At 43.4% G+C, this 26,530-nt stretch overlaps 3 protein-coding genes across 3 annotated transcripts in view; 2 read left to right on the forward strand and 1 right to left on the reverse strand.

The window, feature by feature from the left end:
- Positions 1-3,710: 3,710 nt before the first annotated feature.
- EBNA1BP2 (EBNA1 binding protein 2) lies at positions 3,711-18,064 on the reverse strand. The gene is made up of 9 exons (XM_057707756.1): positions 17,785-18,064; positions 17,618-17,701; positions 17,277-17,446; positions 16,557-16,680; positions 15,395-15,484; positions 6,135-6,210; positions 5,807-5,900; positions 4,048-4,210; positions 3,711-3,893 (listed from the first exon to the last, which is right to left on the reverse strand). Exons 1-9 carry the CDS (start codon positions 17,848-17,850, stop codon positions 3,843-3,845), a joined length of 918 nt encoding a protein of 305 aa, XP_057563739.1. The 5' UTR covers positions 17,851-18,064; the 3' UTR covers positions 3,711-3,842.
- LOC130835884 (nuclear cap-binding protein subunit 2-like) lies at positions 12,805-14,913 on the forward strand. The gene is made up of 2 exons (XM_057707767.1): positions 12,805-13,126; positions 13,167-14,913. Exons 1-2 carry the CDS (start codon positions 12,843-12,845, stop codon positions 13,375-13,377), a joined length of 495 nt encoding a protein of 164 aa, XP_057563750.1. The 5' UTR covers positions 12,805-12,842; the 3' UTR covers positions 13,378-14,913.
- A 367-nt stretch (positions 18,065-18,431) lies between the features above and the next one.
- The window catches only part of CFAP57 (cilia and flagella associated protein 57), a 61,760-nt gene continuing 53,661 nt past the window's right edge, over positions 18,432-26,530 (forward strand). Inside the window, exons 1-2 of the mRNA XM_057709200.1 lie at positions 18,432-18,588; positions 25,902-26,218. Of these exons, the coding sequence (XP_057565183.1) occupies positions 18,432-18,588; positions 25,902-26,218 (474 nt within the window). The remainder of the gene's footprint in view (positions 18,589-25,901; positions 26,219-26,530) is intronic.

Here is a 26,530-nt window from a genome sequence, read left to right on the forward strand (position 1 = left end):
TTTCCTGTCCTGAGTCTCACGTTTCTCCCTTCTCCCCAAGTCCACTGGTTCACATCCTTAATCTAATAAACTAGGAGGAGAATTCCAGTTAAGATGGCAAACTGAAGGCCTACAATATCTCCTCTGCCTTCCAGACCCCAATAAAGGATAATAAATGGATTTTTTAAACGGTATGAACCCACAACAGAGGAAACAGGGGAGAAACATTAGCAAGCGAGAATACTGACTCCATCATTAGCAGATGGAAAGCTGATGGAAGAGGTTGGAGGAAACCACGAAATGCGAGCCGAGCGGGACACCTCTGAGCACACAGCTCCGCCCCCCAGAACTCTGAAGGCAGGTCAGGACTCTGGACAGAGTGGTGTGATGCAGGGAACTGAAATGGCCGTTAGGAGGGAGTCTGCAGGGAGTCCTGTCCACACACCCCAGCACCAGGTGTGTAACAGCTCCCACGCTGGAGGTTTACTCTTGGAGAAATGGGCAAAGCAAAGAGCTCGGGGACACTGAGTAAGATGCAGGGTAGGAGTGAGGTGTGAGACTGGAGACAATGAACATCTGTGAAAGGAAGGTGGAACCCCTCATCTGCACATGCTGCATATTTACCCTGGGTTTGAAGATGGAGGGCTCCTTTCTGAAAAATGAAACAGCTCTGAAGACCCCCACGTGGTACCACCTGAAGGTCCTGGAAAGCAAGAACTGGTGAACGTCCAGGCAGGTGAACACACAGAAGTGCCAGGAGAGTTGCTCACCCCCGGAGGGCATGGATGCTGTGCACTCTGCCCTGCCCAATGCCCCCAAATACCTTGCTCTCAGTATCTCTTCCATCTGGCTGTTCCTGACTTAAGCCTTGAAGGGTGAAGCCATATATTGCTGAGGTCACTCCTGGTTTTGAAACCTGACAAGATCCAATGGAAGCTCCAACTCTGAGTGGCCTCACCCTGACAGACACTCCCACACAAGGATGGACTAAACCAGGGGTCCCCACCCCTCGGGCCGCGGACCAGTACCAGTCCACGGCCTGTTAGGAACTGGGCAGCAGAGCAGGTGAGCGGTGGGCAAGAGTGAGGCTGCATGTGCCACTCCCCGTCACTCCCCATTGCTTACGTTACCGCCTGAACCATCTGCCACCCCACCCCAGCCCCCGCTGTCCGTGGGAAAATCGTCTTCCACGAAACCAGTCCCTGGGGCCAAAAAAAGTTAGGGACCACTGGACTAGACCAATTATTAATGACTACATGGGAATCGAGAAGGGTGCCAGTATCTTGTAACTGTCCCAACCCTTTTGCTATAAGGAATCCATGATCAATGACCAGGGGGTGACCTGATATCATAGAAAGAGATTTGGTCTTTGTCCTGGTTCCTGACACAGAGCCCCTAAATCCTTTGTAACTTCCTAAGTGACAGGGGTGGTAGGAGGGTCTTTTGTTCTAATGAGGCAACTCTTAGCAGCCTCTAGACAGCTTCAGGATGCGGTCTGCTCCCAGGGAAGACCAAGCCTCGGTTTGACACTTGCAACTTCCAGCCCCACCACCCAACCTCTGGGGAGGGTAGAGGAGCACAGGATTGAACTGATCACCAATGGCCCCTGACTTCATCAATCAGGCCCACATAGTGAAATCCCCATAAAACCCCTAGACTGCAGGGTTTGGAGAGCTTGCAGGTGGGTGAACACATCAAGGTGCTGGGAGGGTGGCAGTGTTTTACCTATCAGGACTTGTGACTTGAGTGTGCCTGGCGTTTGGATGCACCTGGTCTTCCTTTAAGGTAGTGTGAACTACTGCTAGGTTACTGGATTCTTTTCTTGAGAGGTCATCAGCTTACAACAGTCTCCCAAACTCCCTTAAAATTCCCGTTCTGTAATCCCCTAGTGGGATTTCTAAACTAACTAATTATCCTACTCTATTCCTATCAGATTCACCTCCAACATTTTATCATTTGTACTTTCAATTCCACAAAATCTAAGAGCCCCTTTAATGGGAAGTTTTCTGCCAGTGTCACTTCCTCTGGGAAGTCACCACACTTTCCATCATTTTTCTCATTCTGTTAAGTTCACATTTACTGTCTCTCTGGTTGTATCTCTACCTAGTCTCTAGAACAGAAGCTGCACCCCCATCCCTCATCACCTATTTCTCCCATAACTCTATTTGCATTCTATTTAATTTTACTTCCAACCTTATCACTTTTCATTTCTTTGCTGCACTTTCATCTATTAGTCAATTCCCTCTTTCAGGTACTTACTTTTGTAAAATGCCATGTGGGTTTATCGCTGGAGATGGGGAGGCAACACAACTGTACATGAACTAACAGGTGTGCAGTGACCAATCACCCACATACTTCGAAAGAAGTGATTTTTGGTCACTAATCATTATGTATCTTTTATGTGGTGGATTATGGACTGAAGAGCCAGCAGCAAAGCTTCTACTTTCTGCAATTATTTGGTTAACAATACTTTAGCAACTGAAGCACAAACAGTGTTGTTGAGAAACTGCCGTTATAACTGAACCTTGAGAGCTGAAGTCCACGTATATTCGAACAAACCAAAGCAAGAAGAGCCTGGACTCGGTAATGGGAACTGCTAGCTTCTACTTATCTTTCAATGCACTGAATTGCATTTTAAAGCAATATGAGGGCTAATACTGCCTACAGCCTGATTATACTTCTAGAGGCTGGAATGGTAAAGTGATATAAATGAGTTCTATAAAGTATACCTCTGAAAATAAGGAAAGGGATTCCATTTGATATTTTTAAAAAAATTGTTTTCAAAATATTTAAAATGTACTCAAATCAGTAATTTAGTCTTGTCCCTACCAGTTGAACCGCTGTTGATCTGTGTTCTCCACATGTTCCACACATAGTGCAGAGCCTCTGAGCCGAGGCTCCCTGTGGGAATTACTACCCATTACCCCACTCACTACTAGCACACAGACTGTCGGAACAGGTCAGGGGGAAACACTGTGGTCTTCTGGGAACATGACCTGTTTGCTTACAATTTTGTTCACTGAAATTAGTTTACAAAAACTAATTTCACATTCTTTTTATTCTAGAAACTCAGTATCAGAGGAAACCAGAGATCCTTTTTTAGGTACCAAGGATGCGACAAGAAAACAATGTGAAAATGAGTTGTTTTTTCTGCTTAAGCATATAGAGTTCTCAGACATCTACAGCCTCCTTAAAGCCCTGTTTCTAAACTGGAATAGAGAGAGGGAGGCTGGTGAGCTGCCTTCCCTTCCCACCTTTCAAGACAGAGGAAAGTCTAACACATGACATGGCCGGCTCACCACGTCCAATCTGTGGACACCTCCCAGTCAGCATTGGAGAACCTTCAAATACCCACTACCACAGCTCAGCAGACACTATGGAGAGCCACCCCACCAGCAAAATAATCCTGCTCAGGCTTACACTTTCATTATACGGCAGGCAGTGTTCTAAGCATTTGACACATATTAACTCAATGCTCACAGGAACCCTCTTTGGTAGATACTATTATCATGTCTATAGAGATGTCAAAGCACAGAAAAATTAACTTGCCCAAGGTCAAACAGCAAGTACACAGCAAAGCCAGGTGTCAGACCCAGCAGTTTGGTCCCAGAGTCCATGCTTTTAACTCCATAGGGCTCATTTATTTATTATTAATAAATGATAGTATTATTTAATATGAAGAAGTAACTTCTAAATCTTTTAGTCCTGAGTTTTTAACTGAGAATATATAGTTCTCTGAATATTTTTTAGTTTATTGAAAGAATTTTTACAAAAAGAAACCCGCAGAAGGGATCCAACTGTATTGTGAAATCCCAGGTCTCCATCCCTTTTGCTTGGTCTCTGTATACAAACATGCTGCTTATTTAGCGTGTTCTGCTCTTCATTTTCTCTCTTGTCCGTTTTCCAGGTCTCTTCTGCAGAAAGCGAAACGCCACATGCATTCACACAGGGCTTGGCCTTCTGCCCCGGGGTCGGGATGCAGGGAAAGGAGGGGAGCAGGGTGGAGGAGGGGTGCGGGGTGGGAGATGAGGCTGCACCGGCCCCTCACCCGCCCCCCAGCTCACTTACATTTGATCCTTTCTTTCCAGGCCTCTTGAGGCCCTTGCCATGAGCTGTCTTGGCCCGGAAGCTGGATACATCATCATAGCTCTCACGAGTATTCCACTTGGAACCTTTCTTCTTCCCACCGTAACCAAACTTCTGGTTTTTATAGCGTCGCTTGGCACTGGGCCTGGAAAAAATTGGTCTCGCAGGCCACCCTCAGCACTGCAAATCCTGGTGAACACTATGGCCGAACAGTACCCTCAAGTTTCCTGTCTGTACAGGTACTACTGTACCTACCATCTCATCCTGGGCCCTGCATTTATATGCTCCAAACTCCCCAGGCAAGCTCATCTATTTACAGTCTTCGCCACCAAACCAGGAAAACAAAGCAAGAATTAGGAAAAGGCCCAGATACATCACGTGGCTCACCACTTATCTTCAGAAAGCTTTTGATTTAAACTAAATCATCCTCAGTCATTTCTATTCCTCTCAAGGACATTAAACGCAGTTAGCTTTCAGGTTTTAATACATTTTAAAACTGGTCATCCCACAGGAACCTCAATTCACCATATCCAGAGTCACACGTCATCTCCCTTGTAGACGGGTTTCAGCTCCTGTATCTATGTCCTAACTTGAGGCTGGTGGTCCTACCATCTACTCAGCCACCCATGCTGCGAACCTGGAGTGGGCCTTGATTCTTCCTTCTTTCATTCTCTACACCCAGCTCAATTACTGAGTCCCGCTAATTTAACCTTCTTCAATCCATTTTCTCTCCTCTACCCCCATTACCACTTTCAGGTCATTATCCTTGTTCTCGAGACTTTTCTAACAGTCCCCTGATCAATCTCCCTGCCTCCCTCACTAACACAAGTACCACTGTGATATTTAAAACATGAACATGACCTGCTCACTATTTTGAATAAAGCCCACCAGCAGCTTCCCGCTGACTGCTGGATACAGCCCAGGCTCCTCGCAAAGCCAACAAACACTGCCCTGTACTAGACCCAGGTCCCCCCAGCCACACCTCACCACTCCTTGCCTCACACTGTATCCCCATACAAACGCTGGCTCTTCCTCACACACAAACCTGCTGCTCTCATGTCTCTGAGTTTGCTCATTCATGTTCTTCCTTCTTCCAGATACCCCACATCTCTCCTGTTCTCCTGGTTAATTCCTACTCATCCTTCAGACTAAGCTCAGGTGGACCCTCCTCCAGGAAGCCATCAGCAGAATCTGACCCCCAAACCGTGTCATATATTTCTAAAATGTGCTTCCAGACCACCCCCTCAATGCCTCCAACACAGCATGTACTACATTACACAGAAATGATCACTCGCCTCAGGACGGGTGTCCAGGAACCCATAAAGGTGAATGAAAGGAATCAATAACAATATCCAACGTTATCCCTTTTAATCTTCCTAATATTAAGAGGCACTTAGAATTTTCTCATTTTCATAGATAAGGAAATTAACATTTAGGAAGGTGAAGTAACCTGCTCAAAGCTAACCTCCAAATGAGTGGCAGAGTCCAGACGGGAACCCCAGATCTGCACCCTTAACCACCACAATGACACGAGGAATCGACTTTTACTGAGCATTCACTCAAAATGTGCCCAATCCCGAAATCACCTCCCTTCAGCCTTCAAAGACTGACATGGCTGAGCAGACCCATCACACGGCTTGCACGTCTGGCCGCGGGCACAGCCGCGCGCTCTGCAATGAGGCCACACCGTGAACTGCAACCCCGCACACACCACCACCAAAACAGAACCCAGCACTCATACCCCTTCTTCGTCTGCTGGCTTTTGGCTCCTTCTTTCGTGCTCCGTGCGGCAGGCTTCTGATCTCCCTCAAGGAAGTCCAGTTTATCAGAGAAGCCTGGGAGTGAAGAAGTACTGTGATCAGTGCCATCACATTTTAAGAAAAGATTAAACTTCAAAAGAAGGATGTTACTTATGGAATCGGTATTAAGAGGCACATCTTGCTCCCCACACTGTTCCCAAACCTTAGGTCCAACAGTTCCAAATCGATCAAGCCTCCACAGCACACCGTGTCTGTTAGAATTAGCAGGTACCCCTGCTCCCCTGCAGCCGTAGGAGAGAATACACTCACCTTTCTGATATTTCTTAATGGCAGTCATCATGTGCGCCTTCTCCCGCTGCCGCTTCTGAAGAACTTCTGTTTGTACCTGGACGTGGACACAGGACTGTTAAACCCACTCCAAGCCAGCACGGCAAGTGTCTACATTCTCTCAGTAACCACACTGTGACATTACCACCACCGCTGAACACTGTGCCACAGCTACGCTAAGCCTCTAAGTATATTCTCAATTTCTTGTCTTAACAACCCAGTGAAGCCGAAATTCTTATGACCCTGAAACTGAAGCACAGAGAGGTTACATAACTTCCCTGAGTCACACAATGAGAAAGTGCAGAGCTGAGATTCACACCCAGACAGTCTGCACTCTTACCCCGTGACACAACCTGCCCACAGAACTGCACAAATCACGTTTATGTCTACATCCAATTCTCCCACTAATTATATTTGGGCAGATTAAATATCTAACCTACCACTGCTAGGCATGAAAGTACCAACAGAGAAAACAATCTCCCCAAAAAACAAGAAAGAAAAAAGGCTTTAAGGACAAAAAGATGCTTAAAATCTAAGGCAGGGTTTCTCCTTCTCAACACTATGACAGTTTGGAGAGGATTATTCTTTGTTGGGGGGAGCACGGCCGGTCCTGGGTGTTGCAGGATGTTTAGCAGCCTCCCTGCCCTCTACCCACCAACAGCACACTCCCCACCAAGATGGGACAACCAAAAATGTCTCCAGACATTGCCAAATGTTCCCTGGGAAGCAAATCATCCCCCATTGAGAAACAAAGCCCTGAGGTTTCCTCAAATTAGAAATGAGGGGAGTCCACCAGGAAAAAGATGGCGGCGAAGTAGAGAGACGTGGAGTGCATCCCTCTCCACAGATGCATTGGGAATGCACGGAAGGACGCAGTCATTCCCACAGAGAACCAGCTGAACACCAGCAGACGGCCTCGGACACCAGAAAGGGCTGCGGGGAGCCTGACATAGCCGACTGAATATTCGTCTACACCAATACTTGGACATTAGTCTGAGGCTTGGACAGTCTTCTATAAACACCTCTATCAGCAGGACAAGCAACCCCAAAAGCTTGGACAACCATGAGGAAACAAAGAAACACCATGCAGGCAAAGGAGCAGGAAAAAAAACCCACAAGACCAAATAAATGAGGAGGAAATAGGAAAAATGCCTGAAAAAGAATTTAGAGTAATGATAGTAAAAATGATACAAAATCTCGATAACAAAATAGAGAAAGTACAAGAAACAGTTCATAAGAACTCAGAAAAACAAACAGCAATGGATAACAAAATAACTGAAATTAAAAATACTCTAGATGCTCTAACCAGCAGAATGACTGAGGCAGAAGAACGAATAAGTGAGTTGGAAGATAGAATGGGAGAAATAAACGCCACAGAGCAGGAAAAAGATAAAAAAATAAAAAGACTAGAAGACAGCCTCAGAGACCTCAGTGATAACCTTAAACGTACCAACATTCGAATTATAGGCATCCCAGAAGAAGAAGAAAACAAGAAAGGGTCTGAGAAAATATTTGAAGAGGTTATAGTGGAAAACTTCCCCAACATGGGAAAGGAAATAATTCACCAAGTCCAAGAAGCACAGAGAGTCCCATACAGAATAAACCCAAGGAGAAATACACCAAGACACATATTAATCAAACTAACGACAATTAAACACAAAGAAAAAATATTAAAAGCAGCAAGAGAAAAGCAACAAACAACATATAAGGGAAAACCCATCAGGATAACAGCTGACCTTTCTACAGAAACTCTGCAGGCCAGAAGGGAATGGCAGGATATCCTGAAAGTCCTGAAAGAGAGAAACCTACAGCCAAGAATACTCTACCCAGCAAGAATCTCATTCAGATTTGAGGGAGAAATCAAAAGCTTTCCAGACAAGCAAAAGTTAAGAGAATTCAGCACCACCAAACCAGCCTTACAACAAGTGCTAAAGGAACTTCTCTAAGTAGGAAACACAAGAAAAGGAAAACACCTACAAATACAAACCCAAAACAATTAAGAAAATGGTAATTGGAACACACATGTCAATAATCACTTTAAATGTAAATGGACTAAATGCTCCAACCAAAAGACACAGACTGGCTGAATGGATACAAAAACAAGACCCTTCTATATGCTGCCTACAAGAAACCCACTTCAGACCAAGGGATACATATAGACTGAAAGTGAAGGGATGGAAAAAGATATTCCATGCAAATGGAAGTCAAAAGAAAGCTGGAGTAGCAATACTCATATCAGACAAATTAGACTTGAAAGTAAAGACTATTAAAAGAGACAAGGAAGGGCACTACATAATGATCAAGGGATCCATCCAAGAAGAACATATCACAATGGTAAATGTCTATGCCCCCAATATAGGAGCACCTCAATACATAAGGCAAATGCTAACAGCTATAAAAGGGGACATCGACAGTAACACAATTATAGTGGGAGACTTGAACACCCCACTTACATCAATGGACAGATCATCCAAACAGAAAATAAATAAAGACACACAAGCTTTAAATGACACATTAGACCATCTCGACTTAATTGATATTTATAGGACATTCCATCCAAAAACGACAGACTACACTTTCTTCTCAAGTGCACATGGAACATTTTCCAGGATAGATCACATCTTGGGTCACAAATCAAACCTCAGCAAATTCAAGAAAATTGAAATCATATCAAGCATCTTCTCAGACCACAACGCCATGAGACTAGATATCAATTACAGGAAAAAAACTGCAAAAAATACAAACACATGGAGGCTAAACAATTCACTCTTAAACAACCAAGGAATCACTACAGAAATCAAAGAGGAAATCAAAAAATATCTAGAAACAAATGACAATGAAAACACAACAACCCAAAACCTATGGGACGCAGCAAAAGCAGTTCTAAGAGGGAAGTTTATAGCAATACAGTCCTACCTTAAGAAACAAGAAAATGATCGAATAAACAACCTAACCTTACACCTCAAACAACTAGAGAAAGAAGAACAAAGAAACCCCAAAGCGAGCAGAAGGAAAGAAATCATAAAGATCAGAGCAGAAATAAATGAAAAAGAAAGGAAAGAAACCATAAGAAAAATAAATAAAACTAAAAGCTGGTTCTTTGAGAAGATTAACAAAATTGATAAACCATTAGCCAGACTCATCAAGAAAAAAAGGGAGAAGATGCAAATCAACAGAATTAGAAATGAAAAAGGAGAAGTCACAACGGACACCTCAGAAATACAAAACATCATGAGAGACTACTACAAGCAACTCTATGCCAATCAATTGGATAACCTGGAAGAAATGGATACATTCTTAGAAAAATACAATCTTCCAAGACTGAACCAGGAAGAAATAGAAACCATGAACAGACCAATCACAAGTACAGAAATTGAGGCAGTGATTAAAAATCTCCCAACACACAAAAGCCCAGGACCAGATGGATTCACAGGCGAATTCTATCAAACATTTCGAGAAGAGTTAACACCTATCCTTCTCAAACTCTTCCAAAATATTGCAGAAGGCGGAGCACTCCCAAACTCATTCTACGAGGCTACCATCACCCTGATACCAAAACCAGGCAAAGATGTCACAAAAAAAGAAAACTACAGACCAATATCACTGATGAATATAGATGCAAAAATCCTCAACAAAATACTAGCTAACAGACTGCAACAGCACATTAAAAAAATCATACACCACGATCAAGTGGGGTTTATCCCTGGGATGCAAGGATTCTTCAATATACGCAAATCAATCAACATGATACATCATATCAACAAATTGAAGGATAAAAACCATATGACCATTTCAATAGATGCAGAAAAAGCTTTTGACAAAGTTCAACATCCATTTATGATAAAAGCTCTCCAGAAAATGGGCATAGAAGGAAATTACCTCAACATCATAAAAGCCATATATGACAAACCAAAAGCCAACATTGTTCTCAATGGAGAAAAACTGGAAGAATTCCCTCTAAGAACAGGAACAAGACAAGGGTGTCCACTCTCACCACTGTTATTCAACATAGTTTTGGAAGTGTTAGCCACAGCAATCAGAGAAGAAAAAGAAATTAAAGGAATCCAAATTGGAAAAGAAGAAGTAAAATTATCACTCTTTGCAGATGACATGATACTATATATAGAAAACCCTAAAGACTCTACCAGAAAACTGCTAGCACTCATTGATGAGTTTAGTAAAGTAGCAGGATACAAAATTAATGCACAGAAATCTCTTGCATTCCTATACACTAACAACGGAAGAGCAGAAAGAGAAATTAAGGAAACTCTCCCATTCACCATTGCAACAAAAAGAATCAAATACCTAGGAATAAACCTGCCTAAGGAGGCAAAAGATCTGTATGCAGAAAACTTTAAGACATTGATGAAAGAAATCAAAGATGACACAAACAGATGGAGGGACATACCATGTTCCTGGATTGGAAGAATCAACATCATGAAAATGACCGTACTACCCAAAGCAATTTACAGATTTAATGCAATCCCGATCAGATTACCAATGGCATTTTTCACAGAACTAGAGCAAGAAATCTTACGATTTGTATGGAAACGCAAAAGACCCCGAATAGCCAAAGCAATCTTGAGAAGGAAAAATGGAGTAGGTGGAATCAGGCTTCCTGACTTCAAACTATACTACAAGGCCATAGTGATCAAGACAGTATGGTACTGGCACAAAAATAGAAAGGAAGATCAATGGAATAGAATAGAGAACTCAGAAGTAAGCCCAAACACATATGGGCACCTTATCTTTGACAAAGGAGGCACGAGTATACAATGGAAAAAAGACAGCCTCTTCAATAAGTGGTGCTGGGAAAATTGGACACCAACATGTAAAAGAATGAAATTAGAACACTTCCTAACACCATACACAAAAATAAACTCCAAATGGATTAAAGACCTACATGTAAGGCCAGACACTATAAAACTCCTAGAGGAAAACATAGGCAGAACACTCTTTGACATACATCAAAGCAACATCCTTTTTGACCCACCTCCTAGAATCATGGAAATAAAATCAAGAATAAATGAATGGGACCTCATGAAACTTAAAAGCTTCTGCACAGCAAAAGAAACCATAAACAAGACTAAAAGGCAACCCTCAGAATGGGAAAAAATAATTGCCTATGAAACAACGGACAAAGGATTAACCTCCAAAATATACAAGCAGCTCATGCAGCTTCATACCAAAAAAGCAAATAACCCAATCCACAAATGGGCAGAAGACCTAAATAGACATTTCTCCAAAGAAGACATACAGATGGCCAACAAACACATGAAAAGATGCTCAACATCACTCATCATCAGAGAAATGCAAGTCAAAGCCACAATGAGGTATCACCTCACACCAATCAGAATGGCCATCATCACAAAGTCTGGAAACAACAAATGTTGGAGAGGGTGTGGAGAAAAGGGAACTCTCCTGCACTGTTGGTGGGACTGTAAGTTGGTACAGCCACTATGGAAAACAATTTGGAGGTTCCTTAAAAAACTACAAATAGAACTACCATATGATCCAGTCATCCCACTCCTGGGCATATACCCAAAGAAAACCATAATCCCAAAAGAAACTTGTACCATCATGTTTATTGCAGCACTCTTTACAATAGCCAGGACATGGAAGCAACCTAAATGCCCATCAACAAATGAATGGATACAGAAGATGTGGCATATATATACAATGGAATATTACTCAGCTATAAAAAGGGATGAGATGGAGCTATATGTAATGAGGTGGATAGAACTACAATCTGTCATACAGAGTGAAGTAAGTCAGAAAGAGAAGGACAAATATTGTATGCTAACTCACATATACGGAATCTAAAAATGGTAATGATGAACTCAGTGACAAGAACAAGGAAGCAGATACAGAGAATGGACTGGAGAACTCGAGGTATGGGAGGGGGCGGGGGGTGAAGGGGAAACTGAGAAGAAGCGAGAGAGTAGCACAGACATATATATACTACCAACTGTAAAATAGTCAGTGGGAAGTTGTTGTATAACAAAGGGAGTCCAACGCGAGGATGGAAGATGCCTTAGAGGACTGGGGAAGGGGGGGGGGGACTCGAGGGGGGGGGCGTCAAGGAAGGGAGGGAATATGGGGATATGTGTATAAAAACAGTTGATTGAACCTGGTGTACCCCCCAAAAAAATAAAATAAAATAATAAAAAAAAAAAAAAGAAATGAGGGGCTAACGAGCCCAACTAAGTTATCCTTTGCTTTTGAAAATTTACTTTAAACCAATTGCCCAAGTCTTTGAGCTGAGCTCAACCAGCAAGAACCACATCCACCTACCAGATCCACAGCTGCCACTGTGCACAGCCCAGGATGTAAACTGCTCACACCCTGCTGAGGATCCATCAGTAAAATGACCCCACGTGTGGACAGCAGCTCAGCACCCAGATCACAAGTGTATATGTCCAACATATTGACAAAGTCAACCCCCATGCTGGTCCTCCTCACAGTCGTTTCTTCCCACAACCCTAAGTTTAATTCCTGTCCTCTTCCTTCTTAGGTAACCATGAAATAAATAAGGAAATCAAGAAAAGTTTCATGGTATGCCTTCTGGTTTTACATTAGAACTCAGTCACAGTTCAAACATACTAGTGCCATCTTTTCTCTGATTTGATAACAATCAATAATATGATTGCGGTTCCGGCAGGCCGGCGCGGCTCCGGGGCGGCCGGCGCGATGTCGGGCGGCCTCCTGAAGGCGCTGCGCAGCGACTCGTACGTGGAGCTGAGCCAGTACCGGGACCAGCACTTCCGGGGCGACAATGAAGAGCAGGAAAAACTGCTGAAGAAAAGCTGTACACTGTATGTTGGAAACCTTTCCTTCTATACAACTGAAGAACAAATCTATGAACTCTTCAGCAAAAGTGGCGACATAAAGAAAATCATCATGGGCCTGGATAAAATGAAGAAAACTGCATGTGGCTTCTGCTTTGTGGAATGTTGCTTCCTCTCTTTACAAAAGTATCTGGAGAGATGTAATTCCTTAATAATTATAATTAAGATACTATTTGAGAGCAGATGCAGAAAATGCCATGCGGTACATCAATGGAACTCGTCTGGACGACCGGATCATCCGCACGGACTGGGACGCCGGCTTTAAGGAGGGCAGGCAGTATGGCCGTGGGCGTTCTGGAGGCCAGGTACGAGACGAGTACCGCCAGGACTACGATGCTGGGAGAGGCGGCTATGGGAAACTGGCCCAGAACCAGTGAGTGGTGAGAGCCCCGCCACGAAGAGCTCCTCCTGTGGCCTGCTGAATCTCACGTGCGTTACCCACGGCCTGCAGACCAGCCCGTTTTTACCAGGCTTTAGTCAGTGTCCCTACGGAGCCGGAAGCCTCTTCATGGTTTTCCTCTTAACAATTATTAAAGGACAGAATCCAAAAGAATGCCTTTAATTCTGTAGTGTCTTGGTCGTGTGTCAGATTACCAGAATGATTTCTGTTACCAGGTCAAAAATTGTGTTCCTTAGCAAGAGACTTGATGTATAATGTTGATCTATCAGCCAGAAACACACCTCTTTTAAGTGTTTACCATGTGTGAATCTAAGTAGGTTCATGGTCTACGTTGGGGCCTGGAATTACTATTTTTAAAATTTTAAGTTTGCATGAGATAAAGTTTAATAAGTGGAGTTTTGCTATGTAATGTAGCTTTGTTTTCAGTTAGGAGTAGATGTTTGATAACTGGATTTTTTTCTGTGTTGAAATTTTTAATCTCTGACAACAAGCTTAAAAGTCAAGGGAACTTCCTAAATGGTGCAAAAGTAAGCCTTAGATAGTCCCAGGGGACACCACCTGCTTACATGCTTTATATGTCAGGAAATTAGGTCAGGACTTGAAGGGTATTTACTAAACACATTTTTAAAATGTGTTTTTGCTAATGCTAAAAAAACCCCAACAGTCTACAGGGAACCTTAGCTACTCTAAGGGCAGGGGGGAACGCTGTCAGTAGGAAATGGGGAGGAGATATCAGGTGTTGAGTTAAAACATTGCCTTGGCATGAGGACGGTTGCTGTGAGAGCCATCAGATCTTTTTTTTTTTTTTTTTTTTTTTTTCTTTTTCATTTTCAGACTTGATCTTGAGAGTGGAGTGGGGAGTTTCTGTTGTTATTTTTTTTAAAAAAAGAAAAGCTTGAAGATCAAGAGACTGCTTAACAAAAACAAAATCAGAAGTGCTTCCCTCAGGAAATGTTTTGGCCAGTTCTCATTCTGGAGGTCTGTCTTGTTTTTTCCCTAATTGTGCTAAGTTTCAAAGCCTGGATAGTGACCTCATTGTCTCTACAGAGAAGCAAGTCTAGAGGATTTATTTTGCATTTGAAGGCAAGAGAGAATTTCTCTAATATTATGGGAACTATTGCTCGTTTTAAACTGCTAGTCTAGTATGATTTTCCCTGACATAAATGAAATTTTTTCATCTAGCAACAGAGTATCTCCTAATTTCCAATAGTTTGTGAAGCTGGGGCTGAAGTATATCAGTGCGAACATCTTTCATGTTACAGTCAAGTGTATGTTTTCTCAAATTTAAACTGGCGATTTGAACTAAATTAGTTGTAAGTATTTAGGAAAACATTTGCAAATATTTAATGACATACAATTCATTATTAAAATCTTTTTACACTGTAGTTTGAATTAATGTATTTTATATTTTGCAGTAAAACGTAACTCACATTTCTGTCTGTGCCTTAAAACCAGACAGTGGTTCCTATTTGAATTGTCTTATGTAACAAATTTCAATAAAAGTGGACCAACTTAAAAAAAAAAAAAAAAAAAGAATAATATGATTGATTCCTTCAAGGAGTTTACAATCATCCAGGCCAGTGATTCTCAAACCAGGATGTGTACCGGAAACATCTGAAAAGCTTTAGGGGGAAGGGATGAAAACATACAGATTCCCAGAGATTCTGAAGCCGAGAAATCTGTTTTGAAGTTTCCCCAGGTGACTGCGCTATAAGGTCAGGTTTGGAAACCACCAATCTGGACCCAACTCTTCACTCTGCAGGTGTGCAAACTGCAGCCCAGAGAGATGCATGACTCGCCTGTAGTGCCCACAGTACCTCTGGTGACACACAGGTGTCCAAGAAGGATTGTGCTCGTGGACACTAGCACCCATGCTGCTATGAAATAGTAAACACACGATGGAACACACATGGGGCACGGAACCAACTCAGACCAAGCAATCTGCTGACAAACACACTCGGCCCCATCCCATCCCTACCCATTTTCCTTCCCACCTTCTTTCCATATTTCCTAAGTGCTCGCAGCTGCTTAGCCTTTTCCGACTTCTCCATGGCAGCCTGTTTAGCCTGCAGCTTCTGTCGAATCTAAAACACAAAATATTGTCAGCTTATGTTATTTGAAAATGGGATGACTCCTGCTTAGGGTGTACTGCAGCAGGGAGAAGATAATCCCAGCTCTGCAAACTATGGGGCTCAAAGGAAACCTGTGAATCATCTACTCCAAGCCCTGTGTTTTATACACAAGGACAATAAGGCCCAAAGGCTGAGCACTTAGTCTCAGCCTTGGAGCCAGAACGTCAAAGTGACCTTCCTACTCCCAGTGTGTTGTCTGATCCATTATGCAAAGTGGCCCGCTTGCCACTGTACCAGGAGAGAAGACTAACTTCTCTCCACCCCTGTCTGCATACTGTGGTTAAACTAGTAGGCAGCTTCAGCCCCCTTCTCCAATATATCATATACACAATAAAAACTCAAACAGATATCAGGTACCTAGCAGCTTGCATTAAACATACACATTTCAGTTAAAGGATCAGCAGTTGCCAGTTTGAATATGCAGAGATGCGTCTGGGCTCACCTCTAGATTAGTTTCCCTGAGTACCACTGAGACAAGAAAACCTAGCTTGAGACCCAAGGTGACTATTTAGGTATATCTTGGATTAGATGTTGATAATTCTCTGCCTCCCAAAGTTGAATGAGGACCACATTCTACCTAACTCTAAATTATACCAAATCTGAGCCATATATTAATCCTTCATTTTACGGAAGAGAAAAACTGAGGCCCAGAAAAAGGTAATTGTTTACAAGTTAGAGCCACTGCACCCTGGCAATGGCAAAAAAGAACTGTTGTCTTTTCCATATACCATGCCATGACCAAGCCAGCTAGGAAATGCATAAAGGCCATCTTTACCTCAGGGACCACACTTCTTACAGTACTTTCCTCCCCTTAACTGTTTAAATCTAGAAAAAAGTTATCCTTATGTTTATCCAATTGGTGGTGACTGGCATGAATCTGATGTAGATAACTGCTCACTGACAACCTGCTCCCTATTAGTGGGCTTATGCCTATGTTTGTTTAAACATTAAAGGATATAAGCCAGCTGAATACACTTAAGTACAAAGCCTCAGTTTTCCAGAGAAAACCTTTTCTGTTTCTCACCTTCTGCATCTGCTGATCAGACTTGGCCATCTCTGCAAAATAATCGGTGGGCCGCTTGGTAGGGACTTTGAGCTGATGAAGGCGGGGCAATACTGCAAGCACTGCTGCCTGGGCCTGACGGTAGCTGAGGATGTACGACAGTGTGAAATAAGCTAAGGGAGAGAGGCCTTACATCCTTCTCACTGCCTCTCATGAGGCATTCAAGGTCAGGACTCTCAACATCTGACCTCCACCAGGCAAGAACACACACACAAACAAAAATAGTACTAAAACCACATTAACTCATTAGGAGAAATTTAGATGTACACTCTTTTTAAACGGGGTGGGGAGTATTGCTGAAAATAAATTAGTTTAAGACAATGACCACTTTGGAAGTGCCTATTAACTTATAAATGCCAATTACACATTCTTATTGTCACTAAAAAAAAAAAAACTCGACATAAGGACCTTCCATAAGCAAATTTTTGTTATAATCAACTGCACAAAAAAACTTTAAAACTGAATATCTGAAAATAAGCTGGACTTTAAATTGTGACTTCTGGACCAACGGGCTCGTCTCTCAATCAGGGAGAATCTCCTAGCTCTTTAGTCCAAAGACGCCTTCCTCCCTAAGCCCTGGCTTACAACATCTCTGAGGAGTACAGGCTCACTGCTTTCCCCCTCTTCGCATCCTCCAGCATAGGGACCCACAACCTCTCCCACATTTGAAAACACACATACAAGCTCATCTCACGCTGAAAATCATCTTCTGGATCGACAGCTTTCTGATTCTTGTCCTGAGATGTTGACTGAGGTCCACTGGTTTCTGGTACAGGACCCCGGGTCACATCAAGCCTTTCAACCCATTCCAGATCCCGCTTGAATTCAGTCAAACACTGCTTCAGGCCATTCTAGGAAATTCAGACACTAAGCTCACGAGACAGTAACAGGCCAACAGACGAAGCGCGCTAACTCCCAAGACCCCGGCAGGTAGTCTGGGACTGGAACGCAGTTTCCCGAGCACAACAGTGCCTCCCGCGCATCCCAAGTGCAGCACCCTCCGACCAGGCGCCCTAGCTCACCACGTCGTTCACGGCCTTCTTCGGCCCCTCTAGCACCACGTTGAGGCCTGGCTTCAGGAGCCCTCGGGAAAAGGCCTCCTGCAACTACAGGGAACGATCGGCGGTCAGTACCGGCGAGTGAGCATTCCTCTCCCGCGCGCAGCCCCGCGAGCTCGTCTGACACTTACCTCTCTGTCTGTGACAAGAGAGTCCTCAGAATCCGAGTCCGAACCTGAGAGCGGCGGAGTGTCCATCTCGCAGCGCTCACGTCCACACCCGCCGGAAGAAGCGGAGTAGCTCGAGGCCCCCGCGCCTGGAAAACGGCGCCCCTCACCGCCGCCGCCGCCGCCCCCCGCTTTCAGCCCTCTGCCCTTCAGCCGCTGCTCCACGTGGACCCGAACTGAACCGCCGGCCAACAGCTCTCAGGTGCTGCTGATTTTTCTGATCGGGACTTCCGCTTCCGGCTGAGACACACTTCCGGTTTTCCGTTGCTGTAGGAACTGTTCCGGCGTCGGTGAGTGCAGAGGTGTTTGGGATTCGTAGGGGCCGTATCTAGGATACACGCGTGCTCTGGTGATCCAGAGAGCAGAAGCGACAGGTGGGAGGGGTCCCTGGGGGTCGTCCGGAGGAGCAGGAAGCCACGAGGGCCAAAGGAAAGAGGAGACTCCGGCCGGGGTCGGGAGCGAGAGAGGAGGGTGCGGGGGGGGGGGGGGGAGGTGCGGAAGAGGAGTCCGGGGGCGGGTCGCGGCGCGGGTGGGGCGGGCTGGGCGGGGTGACGCGCCCCTCCACGCTCCCCAGCTGCGCTGCCTCTGTAGCCGAACGACTTACCCGGACCATGTCCACTGTGGTAGCTCAGTCGCTGCATGTTTTTGGTCTTCGATCCCACGTGTCCAACAATGTGTTCTTCTTCGATGAACAGATCATTATATTTCCTTCAGGAAATCACTGTGTGAAGTACAATGTGGATCAGAAGTGGCAAAAATTCATTCCAGGTAAAAACCCTTTCCAACCCGACTCGCACATAACCGTGTGTGCCGGGTGTTACCCCATAATCCCAACACGACGATTGAAAGGACACTTTTTTGGCCAACTTGAATATACATATAGTTTTATAAATGTGGAAGAAATACGTGTCTAGTTGCCTTATTTAATGCATAGATTAGTGAGTCACACACATGTAAAGTCCCATGTAGAATCATGTTAATTTAAAAGTATTTTTTTCACTGTGATTTAATGAAAAAAATTCTTTTAAAGAGTTTCATGCATTTCCGGTATCACTGTCTTTGTTATCACCAGGGCCACTTTTTGAGTTTTCTCACAGTTTTCCAGAGTACACCACTTTCATTGCAGCACCTTTTGAATCCATGTATGTGGTGCAGATGGTGGAGACTTCAGCCCAAGTCACAAACAACCATTTGTATACTGTAACGTTTGGTTTTGTTCGCATTGGTCCTGCTCATGATATACATGATTTCCACAACTTAACCACCTAACTCTCTTTTTCCACTCTTTTTTGCATTCAACATGTTTTATTGTGACATGCATACAAAAGCCTGTACACTGCATATATGTAATATTTAAAGAACTGTAATAAAATAAAGATCTGTGAACCCACCAACAGGAGGGCAAATAGAACATTACCAGTTCCAGTGTTTATCCCTAACTTCATTCATCTCACACTCTCACCCCACCCTGGACTGTGTAATTATTCCCTTATTTCTCTATGTAGTTTTACCATGTACCTATCTGTGTGGCCCCATGTGAGATATCATTTTTGTTTGTGCTGTGTACCAGCTATGTATAAATGTAACTGTAGTGTATGTATTCTGTGACTTGCTTCTTTTCTTCAACATACTTTTGAGATTCATGCATCTTGATACATATTAACTGAGTTCATTTTATCACTTGTTTGACTCTAATTCTCAAGTATATTTATCCATTCTAGTGTTGGTGGACATTTAGGAATGAACATTTTTTGCTATTTCAGATGATGCCACTATAAACATACTTGCATCTATGTACTCATCCACTTGTGCAGAGATTCTCCAGGGCACACACCAAGACTAAAATCACTGGGTAATGTGGCAGTGCCAATTCACACTGCCATTCCTCCACAACCGCACCACCCTTTGCTATTGTTCTACTTTCTACTTCCTAATTTTTTGTTCATCTGTTGCTTGAGAAAGAGTGTCTTATTGTGGTTTGAACGTACATTTATCTAGTACTAATGAGGATGAGTAGCTTACCACACAGTTAAGGAGCTACTCATTATGTGAAATGTCTTGTTTAAATCTTTTATCCATGTTCTGTGTTTTGGGGGTTAATTTTCTTACTGATCTATGGGCACACTTTATATTTTCTGTATGCTAATCCTTTGTCAAATACATATATATATTTGTATTTGACATATATATATAAATAATTTCTCCCAGTTTGGGGCTTGTGTTTCCTTCCTCCTTATGGTATCCTGATGGACAGGAATTCTTAGTTTTAATGATGTAAGATTTATCAACCTTTTCCTTTTTGTGTCTTGTTAAGGAATCATCCCTTACCCCAAGCTTATTAATATATACTCCTGTATTATCTCTTCGATGCTCTACACATTTGCCTCTCACCTTTTAGGCTCTGGGTTAGGAGGGTGCTGAGCATGTTAGGGAAGTAGCAAGGAGGCCAGTGTGGCTGGAGTGGAGTAAATGGAGGGGAAGCGAGAGCTGAGACAGAAAGTAATGGGAGCAATGTCACATGGGCTTTGAGGTCAAGAGTTTCTACTCTGAGTGAAATGAGAAGCCGGCGGGGGGGTAGGGGGAGGGATTCTGAGCAGAGTGACATGATCTGACATGTTTCAACAGGTTCCTTCTGGCTACTGTACAGAGAATAGATTTAAGGAGGGGCAAGGGAGGAAGCAGGAGACCAGCTGAGAGACTATTGCTAATGATATAATCCAGGTAAGAGAACATGGTGGCTTGGAGCAGGTGGCAGGCAATAGGGTAGTGAGAAGAGATCAAAGCCTGGCTGTGTTTTGAAGGTGGAGGTGACAGGTTTCCTCATAGACCTGATGTAGGTGGAGGAGAAAAGGAAGAAGCAAGAGTTTTGGCCTGAGCAACCAGAGGGATGGAGTTGCTGCTGAGACAGAAAAGACTGCAGAAGGAGCAGGTTCTGTGGAGTGCCTCAGGAGGTTAGTATTTGACACAGTAAGACTGAGATGCCTGCTAGATATGCAGATGGGATCTTAAGTGAGTACTTTGATGTCAGGTCTGGATTCAAGGGAGAGAGGTCCAGGCTGGTGACAGAAATTTGAGGGTCATCAGCATAGAGGGGAAATATAAAGTCTTTAGAATGGATTCGATCCCCCTCGGGAGGGAATAAGTCTCTGAAAGAGGAGGCGCCTAAAGATTGGGGTCTGGGGCCCTCCTACATTTAGCGCCAGGGAAACAAGGAAGAACCTACGAAAGATCTTTGGAGGAGTAGCCAGAAAACTAAGAGGAAATCCATGCAAGAGGTGAACCTGTTTCAAGGGGGAGTTGGTCATCAACTGGGTTAAAACAGTGCGAAAGCATTTACAGACTCTGCAGTCAGTGTATATTGGTGGCTGGCACTGGTGATTGAAAGAACAAATAAGCAAGAAAGCAGAGCCCCTGGCCTCCAGGAGCTCTCAGCATTATATTGGGGACAGGTATGTATTCAAATGAGCTGGACTGTGTAAATGAGTAGGACACCGGCTAGGCCAGGTACGGTCCTGGTACAAAAGCACAGAGGAGGGAGTAATCTGTTGCCTTTTGCCTCCTCCAGGCAATCTCATCTACCCACACACTTTTAACTCCCCACAGTGACTTTTAAATAAAAAAATTTAAAGGCCAAAAGTAAATATTTGTTTTATTGTTTTATACAGTGTTTGTATACCAACTTTTTGTTCACTGTTCCTTCTTGCTTCTCTATCCTCCTCTTTTTTTTAATTTTTATTGGGTAAAATTGACTTACAATGTTGTGTTAGTAACAGGTGTACAACAAAGTGAATCTGGTATAGAAATATATATATATCCATTCTTTTTTAGATTCTTTTCCCACATAGGCTTACAGAGTATTGAGTAGAGTTCCCTGTGCTATACCCTAGGTCCTTATTAGTTATCTATCTCATATATAGTGGTAGGTATGTGTCAATCCAGTCTTCCAATTTATCCCTTCCCCTCCTTATCCCTCAGTAACCATAAGTTTATTTTCTACATCTGTAACTCTATTTCGGTTTCATAGATAAGTTCATTTGTAGTCTTTTTTTAGATTCCACATGTAAGCAATATCATATGATATTTATCTTTCTCTGTCTGACTTCATTCAGTATGAGAATCTCTGAGTCCATCCATGTTGCTGCAAATGTCATTATTTTGTTTTTTTATGGATGAGTAATATTCCATTGTATATATGTACCACACCTTATTTATCCACTCCTCTGCCAGTGGACATTTAGATTGCTTCCATGTTTTGCCTATTGTGATAGTGCTACAATGAACATTGGGGTGCATATTTTTTTAATAAATTTATTTTATTTATTTATTTATTTATTTATTTATTTATTTATTTATTTATTGGCTGTGTTGGGTTCTTCGTTGCTGCACACAGACTTTGTCTAGTTGTGGCAAGCGGGGGCTACTCTTCGTTGTAGTGCGCGGGTTCCTCATTGCCATGGCTTCTCTTGTTGCAGAGCACGGACTCTAGGCACGAGGGCTTCAGTAGTTGCAGCACACGGGCTCAATAGTTGTGGCACATGGGTTCTAAAGCACAGGCTCAATAGTTGTGGCGCACGGGCTTAGTTGCTCTGTGGCACGTGGGATCTTCCTGGACCAGGGCTTGAACCTGTGTCCCCTGCATTGCCAGGCAGATTCTTAACCACTGCGCCACCTAGGAAGTCCTAACTATTTGAATTATGATTTTCTCCAGATATATGCCCAGGAGTGGGATTGCTGGATCAAATGGTAGCTCTATTTTCAGTTTTTTAAGAAACCTCCATACTGTTCTCCATAGTGGCTGTACCAGTTTGCATTCCCACCAAAAGTTCAGGAGGGTTCCCTTTTCTCCACACCCTCTCCAGCATTTATTGTTTGTAGATTTTTTGATGATGGCCATTCTGACTGGTGTGAGGTGCTACCTCATTGTGGTTTTGATATGCATTTCTCTAACAATTCGTGATGTTGAGCGTCTTTTCATGTCCCTCTTGGCCATCTGTATGTCTTCTTTGGTGAAATGTCTATTTAGGTCTTCCACCCATTTTTTTATTGGGTTGTTTATTTTTTTGTTATTGAGCTGCATGAGTTTTTTGTATATTTTGGAGATTAATCCCTTGTCAGTTGCTTCATTTGCAGATATCTTCTCCCCATTCTGAGGGTTTTCTTTTCGTTTTGTTTATCATTTCCTTTGCTGTGCAAAACCTTTTAAGTTTAATTAGGTCCCATTTGTTTATTTTTATTTTTATTTTCATTACTCTAGGTGGATCAGAAAAGATCTTGCTGTGATTTATGTCAGAGAGTGTTATCCCTGTGTTTTCCTCTAAAAGTTTTATAGTAACCAGCCTTACATTTAAGTCTTTAATCCATTTTAAGTTTATTTTTGTGTATGGTGTTAGGGAGTGTTCTAATTTCATTCTTTTACATGTAACTGTCCAGTTTTCCCAGCACCATGTATTGAAGAGGTTGTCTTTTCTCCATTGTATGTTCTTGCCTCCTTTGTCAAAGATAAGGTGACCATATGTGTGTGGGTTTATTTCTGGGCTTTCTGTCCTGTTCCATTGATCTATATTTCTGTTTTTGTGCCAGTACCATACTGTCTTGATTACTATAGCTTTGTAGTATCATCTGAAGTCAGGGAGCCTGATTCCTCCAGCTCAGTTTGTCTTTCTCAAGATTGCTTTGGCTATTTGTGGTCTTTTGTGTTTCCATACAAATTGTAAAATTTTTTTGTTCTAATTCTGTGAAAAATGACATTGGTAGTTTGATAGGGATTACATTGAATCTGTAGATTGCTTTGGGTAATATAGTCATTTTTAAAATATTGATTCTTCCAATCCAAGGACATGGTATAGCTCTCCATCTGTTTGTGTCATCTTTGATTTCTTTCAATATCTTATAGCCCACCATGACTTTTACCTCAAATCTGTATTTCAGTCCAAACATCTTCCCCAGCTTTCATCATATCCAGCTGCCTGCTAGACCTCTTTACCTGAATGTTCTACAGTATGTACCTCACACATAATGTATCCAGAATGGAGTTTATCATTTCCTTTTTTCTCCCTCTTTCCTTAAGAGCCTACTTTGCCAGGTATCCAAACATATGGTAAAGATATGATTACAAAAATAAGCTAGTCCTAGTATAAACAACCCAGAAACACAATAATATACACATAAATGAATACAATGGATAAATGAATTTAATACAACATAAACATGGCATAAGTAATTAGTGCTGAGACAACCAGTTAGGTATTGATATTTGGGAAAGGGCAATCAATTTAAATCCTCACTTTAAACCTTTTACCATCATGAATCTGAGATGGATTAAAGACTTCAGTAAAAAAAAAAAAAGAAATCATAAAAAACTGGAAGCGAATAAGCATGAAGAAATCAGAAATATTTGCATGGACTATTTTCAGTGAAAAACAGTGGACGTACTCTTCACCATGACCCCTAACTCCCTTAGCCTGTGTTCCATCCCAGGTGTCACCACCACTCCCATCACCAACCAGAAACCTAAATGTCATTCATTGTTGCTTTCTCTCCATCAGCCCCTCACCCCAGCCATCACGGAGTCCTCCTGCTTCCTCTCCATCAGCCCCTCACCCCAGCCATCCCGGAGTCCTCCTGCTTCCTCTCCATCAGCCCCTCACCCCAGCCATCACGGAGTCCTCCTGCTTTCTCTCCATCAGCCCCTCACCCCAGCCATCACGGAGTCCTCCTGGTTTTCCTGCTTAGCGATTCTCTGACCTCCCCTTCCCATCACCCCTGCTGCCTTCCTGTTGCTCGTTGCTGCCATATCTCTCGGTTTTTGGAATAACCTTCTGAGGTTTTCGTCCCTCCAGGATTGTCTTCCATACAGTCCCCAGAGGGATCTTTCTACAACACACACCTGACCTTCCTAAAATTTCCCAGTGCCCTCCCATTGGCCTCCCTGGTTCTTCTCGGAGGTGCAGCTACTCCCTGCAGCCCTTCCAGAGAAGTCCGCGGGCTGGTCCAGCTTGCTGAAGCTTGTGTGACTCAGCAGCGTGGAGTCCATCGTGTCACTTTCTAGCACAGCTTCCCCTGCCTCCCTCACGCTCCCTGCCCTGGGCTTGTAACAGGCTAAATTACTGTGAGGCACAGCCTGGGGCCCATGATGCTTTTAGGGACCAAAGAAAATATTTTAATTTTAATTTATTTTAAAATCGGGAAAAAATGAATATAATACTAGTGAATCCAGCATGGATTATATTCTTCTTTCAACCAATGAGTCATAAAATATAATTTTTACCATATTTTAGTGGAGGAAGGGGACCGTGAAAGCAGAAGTGCATAGGGCCCACGAAAATTATAATGCAGACCTGATTACATTACCCAAATAAGACATTTGCAGTTTAATCTTTACATCGGGCTCTGCTCTCTAGAAGCCCACGGCTTTCATTCTCATGCTTGTTACCTCGTGGACATGAAGAGTGCTCAAGCACCAGGTACTGCCTCTTCATTCCTGGAAAATGGGGAGAATGCACCCAGCCTGGAAGCACAGGCTCTACCGTAAAGCCCACTCAGCAGACCTCTGCATCTGTCTCTCAGCCAGAATGTCACATAGATCACTTAACTGCGAGGGAGGCTGAGGAATCCAGCAGTCAGCACGCCAGCCTGGAAAATGGAGGAAGAGTAATGAGTGCTGGCTGCTCAGGGCATAAAGGCCTCTGAACTGACCCTGCTGCACCCTCCAGACCCATGTTTGGTCACCCCTGGTGCACAGGGGATGCTCAGCCCTCTCCCACCATGTGCAGTTCCCCCACCATCTATGCCCTTTCTCACGTCCACACCTTGGCCCTTCCTGACCTGCCCCACTCCTCAGCCCACTTTGTCCTCCTTCAGGAATCCTTCCCTGACTTCTCCTACTACTACAGCCTCAGTGAGGCGCCCATTCTACTTATTTTCATAATTGCCCAGACAGTTGCACCGAGGGACACAGGGGTCGACAATTACCTGTTTCTGCACTTCTGTTGCCTCGGCAGTGCCCGCCACCGTGCCTGGTTCATACTGAGTCTTGGTGAACTGGTGATCTCCCCTTATCAGCCCCTCTCCTTTGTTTGCAGGCTCAGACAAGAGTCAGGGCATGTTGGCCCTTTCCATCAGTCCCAATCGGCGATACCTCGCTATCTCCGAGACTGTGCAAGAAAAGCCCATCATCACCATTTATGAACTGTCTGCCGTCCCGTGCCGAAAGCGCAAAATCCTTAATAATTTTGACTTCCCAGTTCAGAAGTTCATTTGCATGGCTTTTTCTCCAGACTCCAAATACCTCTTGACTCAGACATCACCTCCAGAGTCAAACCTTGTCTATTGGCTGTGGGAGAAACAGAAAGTAATGGCCATTGTTAGAATCGACACCCAGAACAATGCTGTCTACCAGGTACGACCCAGTGTGACAAGTATTGTGCAAATTATTAAAATATAGCACAAGCTGTCTCTCACTGAATGCTTTCTTTGTGCCAGGAGTAGTGCTGATTTCTTAAAATGTATTTTTAGATTTGCCTCACAACACCGTATAAGGTATACATAATTATTGTCTCTGTTTTAAAGATGAAGGAACTGAGGCTCCAAGAACTTAGCAGGGCCAGAACTCCCTGACCCCAGGGCCTGTGCTCTTTACTTTGGCTCCGAATTTCTTTCTGGTCCCAAGTCAGGCCCAGAGGAAGGTTGATCAAATTTGTTCTCTCTCCCT

The sequence above is a fragment of the Hippopotamus amphibius genome, chromosome 1 (assembly GCF_030028045.1).
Source record: "Hippopotamus amphibius kiboko isolate mHipAmp2 chromosome 1, mHipAmp2.hap2, whole genome shotgun sequence".
Taxonomy (NCBI): Eukaryota; Metazoa; Chordata; class Mammalia; order Artiodactyla; family Hippopotamidae; genus Hippopotamus; species Hippopotamus amphibius.